Source organism: Drosophila elegans, unplaced genomic scaffold (assembly GCF_018152505.1).
Source record: "Drosophila elegans isolate 14027-0461.03 unplaced genomic scaffold, ASM1815250v1 contig_814, whole genome shotgun sequence".
Classification (NCBI taxonomy): Eukaryota; Metazoa; Arthropoda; class Insecta; order Diptera; family Drosophilidae; genus Drosophila; species Drosophila elegans.
The window spans coordinates 5,424,129-5,446,029 of NW_024546167.1; the positions used below are offsets into that span (position 1 = coordinate 5,424,129).

The 21,901-nt window shown below is 37.7% G+C and overlaps 3 protein-coding genes across 5 annotated transcripts; 2 read left to right on the top strand and 1 right to left on the bottom strand.

The window, feature by feature from the left end:
* Positions 1 to 1,574: 1,574 nt before the first annotated feature.
* Positions 1,575 to 20,976, top strand: LOC108138257 (probable G-protein coupled receptor CG31760). Its single transcript, XM_017260401.2, has 12 exons — positions 1,575 to 2,014; positions 3,709 to 3,895; positions 9,324 to 9,516; positions 9,927 to 10,332; positions 10,899 to 11,200; positions 11,765 to 11,918; positions 15,705 to 15,814; positions 15,870 to 16,014; positions 16,260 to 16,468; positions 19,734 to 19,983; positions 20,044 to 20,228; positions 20,504 to 20,976. Exons 1-12 carry the CDS (start codon positions 1,595 to 1,597, stop codon positions 20,541 to 20,543), a joined length of 2,601 nt encoding a protein of 866 aa, XP_017115890.1. The 5' UTR covers positions 1,575 to 1,594; the 3' UTR covers positions 20,544 to 20,976.
* Positions 12,460 to 15,704, top strand: LOC108138258 (zinc transporter 2). Of its 3 annotated transcripts, XM_041710378.1 has the most exons (3): positions 13,524 to 13,625; positions 13,679 to 14,218; positions 14,657 to 15,704. In XM_041710378.1, the coding sequence occupies exons 1-3, from the start codon at positions 13,580 to 13,582 to the stop codon at positions 15,505 to 15,507; spliced, it is 1,437 nt and encodes a 478-aa protein (XP_041566312.1). In that variant the 5' UTR covers positions 13,524 to 13,579; the 3' UTR covers positions 15,508 to 15,704. The 3 variants fall into 3 exon arrangements, with proteins under 3 accessions (XP_017115891.1, XP_017115892.1, XP_041566312.1); XM_017260402.2 differs by having other exon boundaries at positions 12,460 to 14,218; XM_017260403.2 differs by having other exon boundaries at positions 12,460 to 14,225; positions 14,657 to 14,849.
* LOC108138259 (phenoloxidase-activating factor 2-like) lies at positions 16,731 to 18,245 on the bottom strand. Its single transcript, XM_017260404.2, has 2 exons — positions 18,031 to 18,245; positions 16,731 to 17,970 (listed from the first exon to the last, which is right to left on the bottom strand). Exons 1-2 carry the CDS (start codon positions 18,232 to 18,234, stop codon positions 17,149 to 17,151), a joined length of 1,026 nt encoding a protein of 341 aa, XP_017115893.1. The 5' UTR covers positions 18,235 to 18,245; the 3' UTR covers positions 16,731 to 17,148.
* Positions 20,977 to 21,901: the final 925 nt, after the last annotated feature.

A 21,901-nucleotide genomic window follows, 5' to 3' on the forward strand; every position in this document is an offset into this window, starting at 1 on the left:
ATAGAGTTTGGGGGCAAATGGTGGTTACAGCATTAGAAACTGGATACGCGATGATGGAAGGGGTTGTTGCACAAACAAGGAATCATTCTGGCACTTTGAAGTGTATCTCTGAAATTACAAACATTTATTAAGTTTTTATTAAAATTATTTCAGTATGAAACTAAAGTCATCCCTTTTATCGCTTTCAAAAATATCCTGGTATACTCAATGTCAAGTTTAAAGCTCAATGATTGAGGTTAAAAAAAGTACAGATATAAACTACAGCATTTTTAGGTTCTACAAAAATATTGTATATAGTATATATTCATACCGAAAGGATTTGAATAAAAAAATATAAATTTCCATCTGTGCGGCTACTTCTTATGGAAAGAAAACACATATTGAATGTAGAAAAACAATTTCTGTATTTCATATATGCATATGTATATGTATATATAATATATATGCTCAGATATGCTCATAGGCTGGCTATAAGTGAAAACAAATGTCAATTTGCTTTCTCCATGCCCAATTATCCGTCATCAGTTTCACTTTCGCTTTTGGCACATGCAAAAATGACTAAGCCGATACATAAATAAATTGTTGATTTATTTATTTGTGGCCAGGACAAGTGTAAACAAAACCCAAACGGAACTCGAGAAAGTCAGAAAGTGAAGTAAGGGATGACAGGAAAGTAAGTGCATGGACAGATAGCGACTTGCTTACCTGAAACGCCCTGGCACTGAATGAAACCAACTCGTAAATAAATACCGAAGACATAAATAAAATAAGAGGAACGGGAGGAAAACACTTTCAGACCCGACCCATTTCCACCTCGCCACATTGAAAGCGAGCGAAATGTAAATATCAAATAAAACGCGTAGAAAAGATGGTAAAGCTACACACATTTTGCATTTGAGTTGAGAGGCATTGAAGAAAGTTTTGGCTTTAGTTTCAGACCACTTCGGTCTGTACATGTTTCAATCAAAAGGGATGGGGGCTGCCATAAAAATGGTTTTCCCACATTGAAAGAGGTATTTCCCATACATCCATTTATAATACAAACGCCACTTTTTTCCTTTTATTTGCAGTGCTTTTAAACACAGAAAAATGGCTGTCATATGTAGGAAGGTATAATAATGGCCCGGCTAAAAAAATATGTACATTTGTGCGGCCAATCGATCGAAGTTCAGTTCGTTTTTTCTTCTAGTCCTATGCGTTTTTGTTGAAATAATACCGAAAAAAGTGTAAGAGATGTTGTTTGCTTTAAGACTTTGATTAATAGAATTAAATATCAGTCTATATTATGATCTATTTGGAATAGATATTTAAGGGTTAAGTGTATATGTATATTACGCTAGCCTTATTATAAAATTTGATTAGACTTTTTTTGTTGGCCAAGATCACTTATTTTACTTTACTTTACTTTAATTTAATGAATTAAAAATAAATATATATATGAACTTAAAGGCAAATAGAAGATTACTTTTTAAACTTATATAATATAAAGTAATCTAGATTAAACAGAGTAAGGATGCATCTTATAAGCCATCATTCACAACCACTTATAGCCTTTCTGTGCCCTTCTCTTGCAGTTGCAAATGCGAAAACAACAATGAGATGCTGGCACAATGCGGTGAGGCGCAAGAAGAAGAAGCAGGCGGCGGGCAAAGGATTAGAAGGGGCGGTAGGCGTGGCAGGACCTCCAGATGTAATCTGCCAGGGGCAGCAACAAGTGGCGAGCGACACTTGGCTAACGACGCGGTCCGTCCCACTTTTGTGGCTGCACTTGTTGCTGTTGGTCGCATTTGCAGAACAAGCGGCTGCTGCAACAACTGCCACAAATCCCGAGGCGACCGCAACAACGTTGGACAACTACACGACGACTACAACGGCAGCCGGAGCAACATCTTCCACGGCCACCACGTCATCGACATCAGCAGTCGGAGGGATTAAGTCCACAGGCAACTGGGATATTCTGGAGGATCCATTTAAGAACTTCGTGCGAATCGGAGATGGCAACACAGTCACACGGGTAAGTTTATCTAAATAAACCGACAACAACTTTATACTCAAAAGCTTATCTATTAACTATAACTATAAAAATGAAATATAAATGAATCAGTACCAGGTGTGTTTTTACATTCCGTTTCGGTATCGGTTTATCATTTTTTTTTTCTGTTCTGGTTTAAGACCCTAAATTTTATATCAAGCAATTTTATTGTTATTTATTATCATAATTTAATTTTCAGACCCATTTAACCACTGTAATTATTCGCTTTAGTTTAAAAGCCATGGAAAAGTAAAAGTTTTAAATATTTTCACAAATTGAACAGAGTATTCACAGATGCCAGCCCATTCTGTGTTGCCCAGCGCTAACCTTATTTAAGCCCCAATTACACAGGAGTGCAATTGAGATAATGAGAATAAGTGTTTCACAAGAGCGGGAAAGGGGGACTTTAAACCTATTGCTGCGTTAGAGGTGCACCTTTGGGCCCTCAGCAGAATTTAATTGAATTGCGATTGCAGACTCAAGTCTTCTTGAAATTTAGTGTGCAACTAATAATGCTCTGTAATGCGCAGTCGTTCTAGAGAAGTATACCAGTTGCATTTTGTTTAAAAAAATTAAAACCACAATATAAAAAAAAAAAAAAAATTAACATTTAAATTATAATATTCAAAACTATACTTTTAACACTGTTCACCTATTATTTATAAACTCTTTAAATGCTTTACTATATTTATTTATTTATTTACCTTTACCTCCCAAAGTCGATTTTGTAAACGATTTTCGCGTATTGCCCTGCGGTTTGTGTACACATAATGAGCCCAGTTAATTAGGTTAAATGATTAGCAGTTAAGCCGAGCGAAATATGGTGTAGATACTTAATCGTGGAAAGTTCTTTAGGGAAAACTTAATTGCACTTAAACACCAGCACTTGCTCTTCATTCCCGTTTCCCTGATTGTCTTTCACAACATTAGACAAAACATTCCCCTAACAATACGGGCTTCAAGTGAAAATTCCGACTTAACTTTTCAATTTAAAGTTGTTCTTTTGTTTTTAACAATTTAAAGTCAAAACAAAGCTAACTTTTTGGCTACCTAGACGGCAAAGAAAAATTATAGAATAAAAAGAAAAGCCAATAACGTAATTTTCCACTCAAACGATAAAAGGGTCTAAAAGAAAAATGGCGGAATAATGGTCGAGCTCCATGAATTTTTTGTTTAACCTAAAATGTATTTTTAATGCGTTTGTCAGCGGCAGGCCGACGCAAAAAAAAAAGACTTGAATAGACAACAAAAAATGATTTGGGTAGCCGCAAAATATGAATAGGCACTGCAAAAAACATAGAAAGGAAATTAATAATAACGGAAAATCAAACAGATGTCCGTTCAAAATTTAAAAATTAAATTAAATTAAATTTCTATTCCTTTAGAAAAAAGAATATTAATATTAAAATTAAATTAGAAAATCCTGCAATCATGCGTAAACATTTTATTTTTTTAATGCTACTTATACAATACTTATTATTACTATAGTAATTTGAGTGAAACATTAGTCTAGTCTAGAAAGAATATTTTAATTTTATTTGTTCCTTACAAGCTTAAAGACTTTTAATTAAAAGAATTTTTTGACCATGCATACGTAGTCCCATTCAACCCCATTTTAAGCCCATTCAGATATGTATAATAACAATAATAATGGCCGGTTCCCTTATCGTTAACAGACGGCCATTGAACAATCGCTGGTTACAATACACGACATTGCCACCGAAAATTTGGGGACATTGTGCATCTCGACCCTATTTCGCCCCCTTCAAGTGCCCATCAACTCGGAAAGATTTGAGAGTTCCAGACAGAAAGCCGATTTGGCCGCCTCGATACTCCAGGAAGTCGGCATTATTCGACATGGCGGTGAGTATTAACAGAAATAATCCCACCTACCTTACTGTCCTCATATGTATTTTTTATCCCATCATCGATTATTGATTTTGTTTTTGTTTGCGTGTGGGCGATGTTTGGTCTGCTATCGCAGCAGAATGTCATTTTCCCGCTGGGAAAATGTATACACCAAAGTCAATACGCGTGTTCACAAGTGTGCGTGGACTTAACTGGCTAGATATGGATTCAGTTCCACAACTTTTTTTTGAATGACGGACATTTAAATTTATTTTGGGCACGGTGGGAATTTATTTTATGACAGTAAAGGATTTTCTAGAGTTTTCACAATTTAGTTTGATTAAATTAAGTGAAACAGAAGAGCCAAAATAAGTCGAAAAAATAAAAAGATATTCATTACATTTATATTTTGCCATTTCCAAATTAATATAACCAAATGAAAGTCCCTTTAGACGTCAGAGAAAACTCGTTGTGTTTCGTATTATACTTTCTTAACTTATTTCAAACAAAAATTTTTTTGTAATCCAAAATTCAAACACAATTTCTCATATCCCTTAAGTGGAAATCTGATTCCCTTCTGTTGTATAAAGATTTCATTTAGCCCTCGAACCTTGTAAAACGCTGTGTATATTTGTACTTATTGCCATACATGTCCTTGCTTAATTTCACAAAAATCTGTTCCTTTTGGATCCCCTGTTTTCTACCGCCCCTCATTTGTTCTCGCTGACGATGTTCCTGTGAAAGCTTCGTGGCTAAATCACAGTGGAAAACAAGAACGAATGCGACAGATGACACAACGCACAATGTGAACTTTAAATTAAATCTACAGCAACAACGTTAACATTGCGACCAACAACGGCTAAGGACAGTGCATGTGAACTGAGTGTGGGGCAGGAGGAGAGGTAGGGGTGTTGTTTTGTGGCCGCCGGGGGAGGTCGCTGGTAGATGGGAAAAAGGACGAAGCGTCGGCATTGCCTGATGCGCCACAAGTGCGTCGTTCGTTGTCAACCCCAATGCTGTCGCGCGACTGTCAGGACAAGACTTTCATTCTGATCCCAGCTGCCAGTCGCCCAACAACAGCCTTGACAATGCTCAACAAAGTGATGGACTGAAAGAAATTCAAAATACACAATTGATCTTTAAATTTTTATTTAAAAGTTGGAAGTTAAATTTTAAATTCAATTTAGTATTTTTATTTTTATAAAAAACAGAATTGGTTTTTGTTTTTAAAACTATTCATGTAAAAAAATGGTTACCAAAAAATGAATATATAAAACGGTGGTCAAAACTTGAATGTATATTCTAAGATCCTTTTCTTCATTTGGTTCTGCGCGTTGGATTACAAAAAATCACTCATACCTACTGTTGCCTTAAAAAAACGTCATCTTACTGACATTAAATGTCGATTTTACCGAAAATTTCAAGATAAAACACCAAAATATACCACATTATACGGTGAAAGTAATTTTTTTCTTTTTGTGCACAATAAAATACAAAATACAAATACATACAAAATTATACAGAATCATCTGCAGAATAATTCAGACAGTTGTCTTTTTCAAATCATTATCAAACGGATTTTCATCAACTTTACTCTTATGTTTAGTGGTCGGGATGTAGCATTTTTCTCAAAGTGTATAAATCAACCAATAAAATGATATCAGTGTGTCATGCATAGTCAAGGGCGAGCCGGAGCACAAAACGCACAATGAACTCATCGCTGGGGCTCTGGTTGTTGGGTCGGCTTCGGATCGGGATAATAAGGGGAGCTGGAAGTGTTGGAGCGCTCAAGTTGCCATTATGGTCATGATTTCCACACCGCCTCGAAGCAGTCAGCCTCTCGCCTGGCAGACAGCTATATCTGTGTTTTCTTGCCGTCACTCGCTCTGTTCGTGCTCAAAAAGGTGAGACGTGTCAGCGAAAATCGTATAAAGGGAAGGCAAATTGGTGCCTTTTGTTGCTGCCGTTGTTATTGTTCCATCATCCTGTTGAGTGCAGGACCAACAGGAGGGCAGCCACTTGTACACACATTTTTGGCACTTGCTTCTATCTAACCCTTGGCCGACTCTGTTGACTCTTGAAATTTTGATGCGGCGCATAAATTATTCCTACAAAGTGCCCTCACAAATCGAATAAATTTAAGCCAATTTAAAAGGGGGAAAAGCGGCAGCCACTCAAAGGGATATCACTGGCTTGACAAGCGCACAACTGCACAACGAGCTTTAAGGCTTAAATAGTCCTTTCATTTTTAAGGAAACATAAAACTATTAGGTCAGACTTCTTTGAGGTCAAACGAGTTCCTTAACACTTTTGACCCCTACGTTGCTTGGAAGCATCTTGGGGCTAAGCTTTCCTTTTCGATTTAGTATGATTGTGTTTTTGAAAAAAAACTTACTTGCAGACCACTATTTGATGTCATTTAGAAAAAGTACCTATGTGGTAGCAAAAAAAAAATTTTATATAACTATTGTTACATAAATTTTAAACTATGGAGTATAAAAAATTTAACCAATTCATTTTTGTACAGAACAAAACTTATTAATTTGAAAATGTTGGGATTTATTTGGGTGCATAGCGGTAAATATTTTAAAGGAAAATAAATTTAGAAATATGAACCATGCAGCAGCACTTTTAAATGTTTAATTAAATACAAACACCTAACGATTTGTAAATGGAAAAAATTCATTTGCGCTTGTAGCCCCAAAAGAGCACCAGAATATTGTCCCCTGAACTTCGTTTTCAGGTAAACCGAATCTCGGGTAAATTTAATTATTTCTGAAACACCTGACATCTGCAAATACACACGTATGAGACAGCAAAAAACATGACTGACTGTATTTTGAATAACGGCCAATTTTACACACTCTGAAACTTTTGTTTGGTCCGACAGCGAAGAAAAGAGACGCACACAAATTGCTACAATTGTTGCTACACATTCAGCAACACCTTTGCTACGAGTAAAACAAAAACATGTCCAAGGGCAATAAATTATACAACTATCCAAAAAAAAAAAATGCCGGAAAAAAGATTGATGAAAGAATACGGACGAGTGCGAAACAAAATGGCAGAGCAGATGATGAATGAGTCCGTGACCCATAAGCACATCATTCCGCTTTTCGCCTGTCGCAGTATGCTACCTTTTCAAGTGAAACCCGACTGACAGCCATTTCGAAAGGTTGTTTACCATAAGCGTTTTGTCCCGACCACATATCTCAGGATAGCGGTAAGGAAACGGATAGACAGTATAGATAGCATGCACATATGTCTATGCAGCGAAAAAAATCTTTGTATCAGTACTTAAACCATTTTTATTTTATATTTGTGGCTTGGTAATAAATATTTTAAATATAAATTTCATATATTCATAATATAATTCTCATCACACAATAAATTCTATACAAATCCATTTCCAAAAACCCAAAACTAAAAATCATTTATTATATTTGACGCTCCAATGTTGCATATAATGTTGAACAAAACAATATATTAACTATATGAAGTTATTTCAAGAAATTATCATTGTTTTAAAGCAAACTTTCCTATCTTACACTTAATTTTGTAACGCTAGATATAAAAGTAAGCTCTGTAAACAATAAGGAAAAGTAAACATGCACTTTCGTTTAACTCACGTGCCATACTGCCATATCACAGATCCTTTGTTTCAATTTCACTCCCTTTCCGCCGAATCACAAAAGTTTATTAACTAAGAAAATGAACGTTTATGTTGCTTTCTCCCGGTTGAAGAGGAGGAAAACTTTCCGAGATGTTACGCGCACCTTCCATAGTAGCAACAGCAAAAACAAACAGAAAAATAAGCAAACCCTATACATACTAAAACATAAAAATAATGAAAGTACAACGGAAGTTGCGGTAATCGAATTTAAATAAGTTTACTTTGTAAACAATTCTCGTTTCGCTTTCTTTTCCTCCCTTTTCCCTCTTCGTAAGAAGTCAAACATCAGTGATTCCATTTCAGTTTTTTTTTCGAAAAATGTAACTTATTGTTTTTGCTTTTCGATTGCTAAAATTTCCAAAACTTTAAATCATGGGGACTTTTTTAAGTTTTTTTGTAATTTTACCAAACATAAGGCTACATAACTAAAAAAAATGGAATTTTATTTATTTATCAGCCAAATAATAAATATTAAATAAATAAATAAACATTTATGGTGCGTATTAAGAAATTTTTGAATCTTTATCTAATAAACGCTAAGGAAACCCCATTTTTTCTCATTCTCTTTTCGTTATAGAGTAGATTTGGTTATAACTAAGAAATATAAACAAATTAAAAACGTTAAAAAAAGTAAAGATTTTTTGGAAACAGTGCCTTAAGTTTAGCTATTTTTAACGTTTTCTTGCTGAGAACCTGTCATCACTGAAAGCAATGGGCGAGCGAGTTTTACAAAAATATTAGCTTTTGACAGTCACCGCCCACACACTCGCACACTCGCAAAGTACTCGCAAAGAGTGAAAGCGAGAGGGAAAGGCGAAGAAAGAGAAGGCCTCTGATGTCCTGCCGCGCATATTAATCATTGTTGTTGGGTTGACACTTTCGCCAAGGCCGAAAGCAGAACTGCAACAACAGCTGCGGCTTTTAATGACTGTTCCAAGGTCGCAATAACAATAACAGATGTCTAGCGTAAGGCGCTTTAAAGATTCTGAAATTGCATCGAGATGGGGTAACAATGCGCAATCCTTCGTAACGCGATTAACCCATTTAATTGCACATGCATAATAAATGTGCATGTATATCATAGCATCCCACAAATTGGCCACATTTCAGAATTTATTAAATTAAAATTCCGCTTTAATTAACAAATCAAAAGCAATTTTTGCTTGAAGGGATATAAAATATAAGTATTTATTTGCGTTGCAGGAAAGATATTTAAAATGTTTGGAATTTTCAATATCAGAAAATATTTGAACATAGTAGAAATGTGTGGAAAAGAGTGAAATTAAATGTTTAATAGACATTTAAAGACCAAATAACCCCGACTCGTTCACCAGTTGTAATAAAACTTAAACCAGCTAGCATTAAAACTGAGACACTAGACCGGTTCGACTTATGATCCTGATTTTATATTTCTTACTAGTATTGTTTATAGAGAGTTAGTAACATTAAATTTTTGTAAATTTAAAAAAAAAAAAGTATGAATAAATCGCGAAATTACGTAAGCAATCAAAGGAATTGCGTCTGCAGTAGCGAAATTAACAATCGAATCGAGTTACGCACTTGGCAATCGAAATGATGGCAGGCCGAAACTGCGAGCCGCATCCTTTGCGCCATAAATAATTAAAATCTGGCATTTTGTGCGCTATAATCAGCAATTACGAGTGGTGATGTGACACGACTTTTAATTACTTTGTGCATACTTTCATTTAATTTCCGCCACCAATTATTGAAATAACATTTTACTGACTGTAAATCTCCATTAATTTTCAGGATTGTCGGATGCTTTGGCGAAGGGACTGCTCACCGATGACTTTATAACAGGAGCCCGCATTTTGGCCCTTAATCTGACGAACGGAGTGGTGCAGTCGTACGTTTGGTGGGTGAAGGGGGGACAGGCGGAAACGCAGCGTTACGACGAGGAAAGTCTGCAGATTGGCAAGAAACCCGCCGGCAGTTATCCCTGGTAGGTATCAAACATCCAGTGCTGGCGGAATTTTAGATTAAACACAACAATTCTTGTGTAAGAATTATAATAACACAGAGAAAACATTTTTTTCCCTTGCAAATTTTGTCATTCTGTTTTAAGTCTAAGCTGCATTTTACAGCGACTTTACTTTGAATTTAAAGAAAACATTTGTTTGCTTTAGTTTTATGCTTACTAAATAATTTTTATTAAAAATTTTATGATCATTGAGCAACGTTTGAAACAAAAAATTGAACCATTATAATAATATATAATGTATTTATTAGTCTATCATCATCAATTTTTAAGTGATTTTGTATGATATTATTATTTTAGCTATTTGCAAAAATGGCAGCACTGAAATAACCTCCTCCATCACCGCCCAAAGTAATTTTGAATATTCTGCACAGGTTCGACGATGAGAGCTCTTCACCCACACTTCGCTCGCCAAAATTCGCGCCCAGTCCGCCCAACAACTACTACAAGGGCTGGTGGACCTATCCGTACTTCTCGTGCTCCCTCAGCCGCTGGCTGGTGTCCTACAGCATCGCCATCCCGCCGATTGGTCGCCACGGACTAAGGGGCTTCATCAGCATCGACATCGACGTGTCCACGCTGCGGGTCAACCAGTGCGAGGCGGAGCCCTATCAGTTCGGCAGTCGCCGCCAGAAAATGCAGCAGCTGCAGCAACAGCATCGGCTCACTGCGCGCAGATCCCCGTTCCTGGGCGGCAGGATGGCAGTCCTGGACGAGGGCACCATCAACGATCTGCAGGCCTTCCACAGCTCCCACAAGTGTCATCGCACCTCCATGGTAGTAAGTGACTAGACTTTATTTAAATTTTAATTAATACCATGTACCTTGCCTTTCTATTGGGGCAAGACCAGTTTTTGTTCATAGTTTAAATAGGCACTAATAATACATTTTGTTATTGAATTATTTAGCAAAAAAAAAAAAAAAAATTAAACGTAAAAAAAAACTACAACCGCACCTTTTATGCTATATTTTGTTTTTTTTAAATAAAATTTTTCTTATATAGGATGGTGTATTTGTATAAGTATTTATTTAATTATTTATTATTCATCCTTAGAAACTTTAAGACAAAAATGCGAAATTTAAAGTTAATTAATAGAATAAATCAAGTTAAATTATTTAACAAGCTAAGTCCAACAACCTGACACTTCGTAACAATTAAAAAATGAAAATTTATGCTTTAAGGGGCACATTCACTTTGATTTCATTTAACTAAAAAGAGAAATTGATTAGCAATAGCTGATAACTTATTTTAAATTTTGATAAGAATGGTCTTTTATCTTTTGCAACTATTATTGAGTGCATTTGCTATTTGCTATTATTGAGTGCATTTGCCTGCCTTTTGACAGTGCGACTACCGTCAGCCGAGTGCGGAGACTCCGACAATTAGCGGCGGAAAACTACTGACCACTTTAAGCGGCAGCAGCAGCTGGGCCAGGGGCTCCTACCAGTGCCTCTGCCGCGCGGGATTCTACTCGCTGCGGCATCCGGACGGATTCAACGGCACCATCATGGAGATTGCCTGGCAGGAGCAGCAGGACAACATAAGCAATTACTATACGGACGTCTTCAAGTGTTTGGCCTGCGCCCCCGGCTGCGACACGTGCACGGGTCCGGAGCCATGTCTGGCCAACTACCACTGGCCATTCAGGTGGGTATCCTTGTTTGCTTACCACCAGTGGTGGGGAGAGGTCATACTTAAAGTACAAGGTTTACAGCACGGTATTGCAAGAGAAGTTTAATGGTTATACTCAGTAAACCAATCAAGAGAAAAGGAGCAATGCAGTATATATTTACAAATACATTTTATTTGGCTTAACTTGGGAAATATCAAATATATATTTTAAATTTAAGATGGCTATCTGAAAGATATTTTTCTTAAAAGAAATACATTTAACAGCAAATAACAAGATATTTAAAGCCAATTGAAACCTAATAAAATATAAAGATGAACGCACAAGTGTAAATCAAACACAACAAATCATTTCCTAAATTGAATACCCGCTTAGCTGGCTGGTTTTTATTAAAACTATGCTTGAAGACAGTGAGTGGTTAGTACATTATATTTAGAACAATCCTTGTATCTGCCTACTTATGTGAATATGCCAAGAAAGTACAAAGAAAGACAGGTAACGACTTCCCATCACTGGTGTTTGTTAAGTGACATCAAAGCAAAGCGTCGTCCATGTCAATGCCTTTCTTTCCGCTCCTTCAGAATATCCCTGTTGACCATATCCATTGGCTGTGCCTGCGGCACCTTCGTTCTCGCCGGCTATCTCTTCCGGCATCGTCGCGTCAAGGTCTTCAAGGTGGCCAGTCCCATCTTCCTGATGATCACGCTCATCGGCTGCGCCATCATGTATCTGGAGGTGAGTACTCGGGTCATTTGGGACGACGCTCTTAACCCCTTAAGGCGGCTGAAAGCGCAGGGAGGGGACAAACACACAAAGGCCATTTGAAAACAATGTTGCTAATGCGACAAAAGGCCCAACGTGGTCGGCACGCGCTCATTCATAATTAACCCACATGTGTGTTCCCGGTTTGGTCCTTATCCCACTTTTATTTCTGACGGTAAAGGGATCTGCGAACAATCCACAACATAAAAGTTTCACTTATGGGTTTTTAAATGCGGCTTTTAAGCACTTACTTCTCGAAAGGGTATGGAAGGTTTGACGGTTCAACATGGCGGATGAGTAATATTTATTTCTTCTTTTTACAGTTTTCAGTCATTTAATAAGTTTTTTATTTGATTTAGCTTGTTAACTAAAGTAGTTGACACAATTGTCGGTCTTATAATAAAAAAAGTTAATTATTCTTTATGTAAATCAAGCAGAAATATGTTTTGTGTTTTGTTATTTTTAAGAAAATTTTTTCATAAGACTATAATCTCATTATATCACTAAAAAATTAGTATGATTTTTTTAACTGGCCCTGTTTAAATTAAATTAATATTTCAATAATTAAAAAAATGCTATGAAAATAAAAGGTGTACGATTTTAGCTAAACAAGAGCATACAGCTGTTACCTGATGGAAATTGTTGGCTTCCAGTTCCCCTTCCTCTTTTTAACAATTAGATTGTGAACATTAGCTAGCCAACAATGCTAAGCCCCCCCGTGGACACATTAAACCAAGACCGCCCTAAAAAAACACACACACACAATGCCAACACTAGTAGTTTCAAACAAAAACGACAAATGGGTTAAGAGGTTGAAATGAAAGAGAATCTTAATGAGTTGTGCGGAAATAATATTGTTACCCGATTTTCTTATCAAAATGAACAAATGAAAATTGAAAACACAAAAATTTTTTTAAATTGATAGAAACGAAGTATGAGCAAGAAATCACTTAAGAAACAAGATGGGCATTCAAATGATAAAGATTCTGAGGAGGAAAATGAAGAGGATTTGCATAATGCGATAATGGAAATGGTCAGGACTCCCGATATAGACGAAAGTCCAGGGACGAGTAGACGCCACTCCGAGTGGCAGGATCCTCCAGAAGGAGGTAAACGTAGCAAAATGTCAACCCGAAAAGTGATTCCAATAGAGCAAGCTGAGCAAGGGTCGCAAACAGGAGAGAATCGTGAAAAAGCTAAATCATCGAGACCTGAACATGCAAAACTGGAAAGCGATGACAGTTGGGCTACTCTGCTCATAAAAAGGTTTACCAGGGCAAAGGACACAAAAACTGTAAACGTTCCGCCCAAAAGTAATATAATTAAAAGGGACGAGGCAAATCCTACTACAAACATTTCATTAAAGGATGGAACGGAAAATATAAAATCTTCCACAGAAAGTTCAAATGAAAGTCTCGTACGAACAGAACATTATGGTTTTTCAAAATCAAAAACTGGAAAAACCAAATCCAGTCAAAACCAAATAAGTGATGGCGAATCAGGGGAAGAATCGGCTGAGTTTCTTGAGAAATTGCGAAAAATTGAGGAAGCATCCAAGCCCAAATCTTGGAGGAGGCCAAAACCAATTGTCATACAACCAAAACAGGTTTCTTCCACCACTAAAATGAAAGCGGATGAAGTGGAGGCAAAGCCACATCCGGATAACGAAGAAAAGCATAAGTACATAAATATTTTAAAGGTTCCATTTCATCGTAATCTGATTTATGCTGCAGAAAATGAGACGATAAATCAACCGACATTTAATCAAACACCTGAAGATCTAGATACTAGGACATCAGACCCTCAAATAAGACCACAAAAAACTGAAGAAATGAACGCGGAAACACCTGAAAAAAACAGTGCAGAAAAGACTTTCGAGAATTCCGAGCAAAAAAAGCATGCTAATAGCGATTCGCAAAGAACTCTCACAATCACGGGGCACTCGCATATTACCACAAAATGGCAAGACCACTGCCACTTCAAGGACTCGCAACACACTGGAGTGGATAAGCCCGCCAGACGGAAGCTTATAGTCGCCTGTATTCTGTGTTTCATTTTCATGATTGTCGAGATTGTCGGAGGCGTTGTTTCCAATAGTCTGGCCATCGCCACGGATGCTGCCCATTTGCTAACGGATCTGGCCTCGTTCCTCATCTCTCTGTTCGCCTTGTATCTGGCTGGCAGACCCTCGTCGGAGCGGCTCAACTTTGGATGGTATCGGGCGGAGGTCATCGGGGCCATGATATCCGTTTTCTTTATCTGGGTAATCACAGGTGAATGGTAAATATTGTCCCCGGAAGATAAAATGCTTAAAACTTAACAAGTTTTAATTTCATTACTCGTTACTGCTAAAATTGAAGAGGGAAGCTTTTCCTATCGTATAAAGTAGCAGGATCTAGTCATGTCCGTCTGCCCGTCCTTATGAACTAGGAAATTGTGGAAACTATACAAGCTAAAGATCCTATGAGCGCTAGTTAATTTCAAAATTATTTAAATCAAAACGCTTACAAGTTCCGAAACTCTTTATAGACAGTTATTGGGCCGTAAATTTTGAATTTAAATCTATTGACACAGCAAAAAATGTTCAAATCGAACCACTATTTCAGTAATTGTTTTTTACTTTTATGTTTTCTAAACTTTCCAATTCGTATTGTATTTCCGAATCGGTAATTTGAATTATTCTCAATATTAAACCGCTCATACCATCGCAGGCATCCTTGTGTATATGGCCATTATGCGGTGGGTAAACCAAGAATTCGATCTGGAGGCCAAAATTATGCTGATCACCTCGGCTTTGGCCATATTATTTAACATAATAATGGCAGGGCAGTTGAGCCACGGGCACTCGCATTTTACTCCGGGCAAGTTCAAGCGATCAGAGGCAGTTGAGTCGCAGCAAATGAATGAAGTTGACTTGGGCTCTCAAAAGGACCTCCTATTGATGGGAAGGTCGGTGTCTGCGCAACTCCCTGTGAAGGGAGAACAAAACATCAATGTGCGGGCGGCATTGATCCATGTGATAGGGGATCTTATCCAGAGCATTGGGGTTTTTGTGGCCGCATTGATTATATACTTTGAGCCGAAATGGGCCTTTATGGACTCCGTGTGCACGTTCGTCTTCTCAGTGCTGGTTCTTGTGGTCACATTCAAAATATTAAAGGACGTACTCATGGTCCTGATGGAGGCCACGCCGGACTACATGGACTACGAGGAAGTGAAGCGAACATTTCTCTCCATTCCGGGTGTAGAGCATGTCCATAACCTGAGAATTTGGGCCCTGTCCATCAATAAGATTGCTTTGTCCGCCCATCTGGCCATCTCCAAGGATGCCGATCCCCAGCTGATCCTCGAAGAGGCCACCAAACTCATACACAAGAGGTACAGATTTTTCGAGTCCACCATCCAGATTGAGGAGTTTTCGCCGGATATGAAGAACTGCGAGCAGTGCAAGCGTCCTTCGGTTAAAACGGAAGATCGAAGGCCTACCGACTTGGAAGGAGGAGTAGGCGGTGGTGACCGGAAAAAAGATACGGAAAATGGTTTACAAATTCAAAATATATAATGTAAAATTATATATATTTTATTACCAAACAATAGATTATATTGTTATATGGGTTCTGGTTAAATTTCTACTTTTTCAAAGCCAAATTATTAACTACTTAGTGTGAGTGTCTTTCCTGCGCTATTCCATCTTTCTCAATTACAACCGCATCATTGTTTAGTTGTGTTATATGTAATGCCTTAAAATTGTATTTATAGATGGTAGCCATATTTCCCTATTTGGACACTACTTGGTGTATTGCAACCAAATGGACACGGCACATGGGTTTTTGCATCACCTACACTTCGCTGCTTATGAAAACTTGGCGGTAGGTCTACCTTTATAGTGACAAATTCAATTTTAGGTTTTTAATTGATTTACAGAGTTTCGTTGACTTATCGCGTCAAGTCGGCACACAAAATAAAACTTAATGACCAGCAACTGTTGCAGTGGATGGTTCCCATTCTATTGGTTATGCTTATCTACTTGGGAACTTGGACAATTTCGGCCACGCCGAACGCTGAAGTGGTAAGTGGTGGCTTGATATCTTTGAATAACATATAAAAAAGCACTTTGGTATCCTTTTTGGCAATCATTCAAAACAAACTTTTTAAATGTTCTTGATAATACATATTTGGATAATATAGTATCTATATATATATATATATATATATATATATATATATATATATATATATATATATATATATATATTTTGATGTTTTACTTTGAAACACACTTTCATCAATATCATCAATCATCAATTTTTCCAGATCTTAGACCAGAGCCGATTGAAATTCAAGCAATGCTCTTACAATTGGTGGGATCACAGTTTGGCCATCGGAGAAGTATTCTTTTTGGCCTGGGGCATCCGGGTGTGTTATAACGTGCGGAATGCAGAGAGTTTGTACAACGAGGCGCGGCTCATCTCGTATGCCATCTACAACATCGCCCTCGTCAATATCGCCATGGTGGTGTTCCAGTAAGTATACTCTGAAAACAATGTTATGTTACTCATTGGCATTCCACGGATTAGTGAATCGTCTTCAATGGTTAGCTAAAAGGTTTTAAATGAAATGATATTCAAATAAGAATACAAAAGTTCTCATAAGAATGCTGGATTACTAGAGATTGCTGTGAAACAAAATAAAGTTTTGTTAAGAAAATGTTGGCTAAGAAAACCCAAAATCATCCCAATCCGACGATCCATTCAAGTGATATTAAATGTACAAATGTAGGGCAAATTAAATTTTTTGATGTTTATGAAGTATTTTTTTCCAAACTGAACAGTTGGTTTGGATTGAGACATATCCGATTTTATAAAGTATATAAATTAGTAATCAGCATCACCATCCAAGTATATCTAGCCATTTTCATCTGTCTATACATATTTGTTTTTATAAAAGCATTTTTCAGCTAAATTAAATAAACCTATTTTCTGGAGGTCTCAAGCGGAAATTAATTATTTTAGATTGACTGACCTAAGCATTATTTCTCACGATTGCTGTTGTTATGCTCATATAATCGCATAAACTAGCGTTTTAAATGTTGTCAGTTCAATAGAAAAAGAACAAAAGGTGTAAAGCTCACATTTAATTGCAAAGGGTCTTTGTTGTTGTGCCCATGACTTGTCTATATCAATGAGTTTAATAAATGAGAAAACTATTCTGAATATGGGGTTGCTTGTAGGGCCTCCAGGAGAATCCAACTTCGAAGTTTGGCAACATTGGTATAAACGCCTAGGGTTCCGCTGTTTAAGGAAAAGTCGAAAATGCCGGCCAGCTCGTACCGCTGGGGATCATTTCGCAGGCGACAGGCTAGCGGAGAACCAACCATGCCATCACCTATTGTATGTCTTCCAACCGCGCACATCAGGCTGTTGTCGAGCTGGAAACGGCTTGCGTAATCTTGCCAAATTCGGTCCTGGCACATATCGCCGGGAATCACCTGGAACTCCAACTTCTTCAAAATGTTCATGTTGGTGTATTCGTTAAAAGACTGGTAGCCCCAGCCACTGAAGATGCAGTTATCAAAGTTATCAAAGTGCCAATCCTCCGTTGGCAGGCAGATTGGGTTAATGTGCCTCGTGATTCGTAGCGGTGTTTTAAGGAACAGAAGAGCAACATTATTGGCTCCGGTTTGTCTGTTATACTCAGGATGACGAACAATCAACCGGATGCCAGCGTCAACATGAGACAGTTGCTCGGTTTTCGTTCTAAAATCCCATTCGCCAGCCCGGACAATTAGCTGGTTTGCGTTATAGTTATGGCTTACGTCACTGGCTGTTATGACCACATCGGAAGAGATCAGGGCGCCGCCAGCCACATATTTGCGATTTAATTCGAGCAAAGCCACCATCCATGGGAACTCGGCCTCCTGGGCCAGGCCTTCTAGATCATCCATAGCGAAGGTCACGCCTCTGCTGTTGGTCCATCCGCAGTCGGGGCTCACCGCTGCATTGGTGACCACGGCTGAATTGTAAGGCTAAAATTTCATCCAAGAGTTAGTTCACTCGTTTACATAACCGCATACTATGGCACTTACATTTATATCTTGATTGCGACAGCAGATGTTCGTGGATGGGCATCCATAGTTGCCTTCTAGTAGAGTCGTGAAACCCGTATAAAAATGGCATTGATGACGCGGTACGCAGCTGTGGGCTCGAGAGTAATGGCAATTCTTTCCAAGAACTTGGTAAGTGGCCAGGAGAAGACACAGTATTGAAAGTATTTCGTGCAGACGACGCATTCTTGTTTGTGGCGAAATAGAAACTGCGGTCTCTCTCAAATGATAAGTCGCCTTTTAAGGCATAGCTTCGACTGCCCTCTTGATAACCTTAGAACAAAAAAACAACAAACAAAACAAAAAAAGCAATAATTTTACCATTAAAAGCATTGTTATCAGGGCTGTACCTATTAGCATTTGCATTGATTTTTAATTAACGCTGTTTAAAAGCTGTTATATCAGCTTTGGTAAACTTCAATATCAAGAAACATGCTGTGCTATATATATATTTGAATTTTAGACATCAACAACAAGATTTTCCACAATGGCCCTTAAAATAATGTGGAAAACATTTTTTTGTTAAAATATTATTCTTGATTTATTGAAATCTGCCCAAGATCTTAATCGAGAATGAAAATAAGAAGCAACAAAACTCAGAGTCCAAATCTGAAAAACAAATTTTAACTTTTAACTTTATTATTTGTTTGAATTATTGTTTTATATTATATGGGATCCATCTCTTGAGTTGCCTACAACCTATAGCAGCAACGCATTGTAAGCTGTTTTTTAATTTTTTTTTTTTTTTTTTAGTTTTTTCTTTATAAAATCGGACGACTATATAATAAAATTCTTATGAGAACAATGGAAATCTAAATTTTTTTTTAACATTTTTGTTTAATAAATCAGAATTACGCTTTAAATTTTGTTCATGTCGAAAGACGTTTGCTTGTAATAAAGCTGCCATCAAATAATTGAGCATTTAAACGCATTTAATTCGAAATTTACAGTTTTAAAGAATATTTGCAGGGTATATAATCGATGGCTTGCCGAAAGTTACTTAATTTAAACTTAAACTAAGAGCTTTCAACGTACATCTTTAGAAATGACTTTCCCCTTTGTTTATTTTGATCTAAAGGGGAATGCCCAACTGAATTGAATTATAACAGTTGACACTTGTTGGGTAATCCAACGAACTGGAGCACAGCACGCGTCGCGTCCATTAGGGGAAATGTAAAGCTGCCCGTCTTACGCGGCGCGCTTTTAATTAAATTCCTTTGCTTTGTGCGCGCTCGTGCTCGCACTGTAATCCTTTTTGTTGGCCTGGAAGGACTCGTATGCCGGTCCCTCACTATATGGGCTTCCATCTGTCTGCCGCTTTGTTTACATAGACATTCCTGGGCATTCTCTTCGGCTTCAAGTTGTCTGCTGGTTTGATGCGTTTCGCAGCGGAAATCCCTTTGATGAAGTCCTTATAATTAATGCAATTTGTTGAAAAACTTGCTGTGCCACGCACCTAAACTCAATCCACATCTGGTTGGGTTAGTATTCTAGATAGTCTTTCTTTCTTTTTTCGTTTATAAAAATTAACCAATACATTAAAAAAGCGAATTTGTGTTCCCAAAAAGCTACACTTTAACTTTCTCAAACAGATGGAAAGTCAAAACCCTTAGTGACTTGCAATTATTATTATTCTGAGATCTTGTATAAATTAATAAATTATTTTTTAATTTCTTTCCCAACAGTGTCATGCTTTTTCCAAACGCCGGACCCGATTACAAATATATGCTGGGATTTGTGCGCACCCAGCTTTCGACGACCACCACCATTGCCCTTGTTTTCGGGCCAAAGATTTTGCGAGTTTTGAAGGGACAGGGCGACAAGTGGGATCAGAAGGCCAAGGTTAGGAGCATAACAGCTTCTTTTTCCCTAAATGGAGTGGGTCTGGTCCCAGAAGAGTCGCCTGATCTATATCAGGAGAACGAGGAACTTAAGGTAAGCTATATTAATAAAGAAAATAAATGTAAAAGTCAATCAAATTGCATCTTTCGTTAGGAACAAGTCCAGAAGCTGGCCCACCAAATCGAGTTCATGAAGACTGTCCACATGCAGATGAACAACAGGCATCTGAAGCCAAAGCCTGGCGGATATTTTACCATAACGTCAACCTCGTTTCAAGCGCCCTATAGCAAGAACACGGTTTCCACGGCGCAAACGCAAACTGGCAAAGATGAGACCAGGTAAGTCATATACTCAAATACAATTTGGTAAAAACAGAATGGAAAAGTAGTATTTACAATAATTTTCCATAAATATAATATTATATTATCTGCAATTTTAGTTTTCATTTTTAATTAGAACAATATAAATAGTGCAATTCAAGTGTGTTTATGAAAACCAACATCTTTACTATTAATATAAGGTTTTTGAAAATACTTTCATAACGACAAGTGTAATTTTAAATAAACCAAAGTAATAACTTGTATAAATACCAATAAATTTATAAATTTTCCAGCACGCCAACCAAATCAAAATCGCCCAAGGGCAAAGTCTGACGAGGTCAACGAAGTGTTAAAGATTGCTCAATAGAAGTGGATGAGGGGCAGGGCAGCACCAACGTGTTGGAGGATGCCATTGAATTTGATTTCCACCAAGCAGAATCGGAGGAGATGATTACCCTGAAGGGAGAGCAGCCAGGATCCGATGAGGCGGCCTTGATCGCCCAGTTCCGCCGCCTCTTTGCGCCCATTTTGGATGACAGTTTGAATCTGTATTACCAACTCAACGATTTGGATGACGCGGAGCACGTGAGGATTCATCAAACGGTGGCCCAGTTGCATGAGCTAATCAGCAGCGAGGAGGAGACGATGGTGACCCAGGTGAACAGTCCATCGCCGCCAGTGGAGGTGGAGCTACTGCTGCCACTATCCAGCAACACATCCACGGCCAGTAGCTCCCTGTATGCGATCCACACTCCATCACCGGCTCATCCTAGCGGTCTGCTCTTGATGCCCTCAAACTTGGAGTCACCAATGCTGTCCAGCAGTGATGCCATCACGATCACCGAGCAGGTGCAGCTGCATAATCCTCCGTACCATATGCAGGTCCTCGAGGACGAGAACAACACATCCTGTTCGCTGTCATCGAATCTGACGGACAGCAAAACCCTGGATGGTCGTACCCCCATCGTGGTGTAGTGGATTTTCTCCCCCGATCTGCTTAACTTGTGATTTTGTTTACACAGTCTTAGGAACAACAGCAAACAGTTAGCGAAAAGTAAAACCGCTTAATGTTTAATATAGTCTTAAATAATGTTTGTGTGTATGTGTCTGTCAAAGTTGTTTAAATATTAAATGCGTTTATGCGGAAGAGAATATATTTAAATTCATGCTATTTAAAATCTTGTGAATAATATTCCCAAAGTTTTTTTATTTTTTTAAAGAAACCAAATATTGTAATAAATATCCCACCAATTATTCAAAAATTTTTTTGATTTCAAAACATTTTCATTAAATTTGAAATCAAAGAATTCACAAGATATATTCATTTTCATTTAATTCCTGTTTTAAGTGAGAATTATCAAACGCTCAATACTTTGTTTTCCGGCGTACAACATTTACAAGCTTCTCATTAACTTCAACTTTCCTACCGCATAAACGCAATCTTAATGCATTTGTTAGGTTGCCTAATTTTTGGCTTTTTAACCCCACATAAAACCATTTTCCCATCATCCATGATCTCATAGGTTTTGGAAAAAGGATCAACATTGAGCAAATTTTTCTCACTTCGTTCGGAGCGAAAAAAGGGAAGTTGTATAGGGAACGATAGACAGCCAGATGGTCCGATGGAACTCAAAGAGTTCGTCGGTAACCCTTAGGGACTTGGCATTAACAAATCTCATTTATCTCTCATG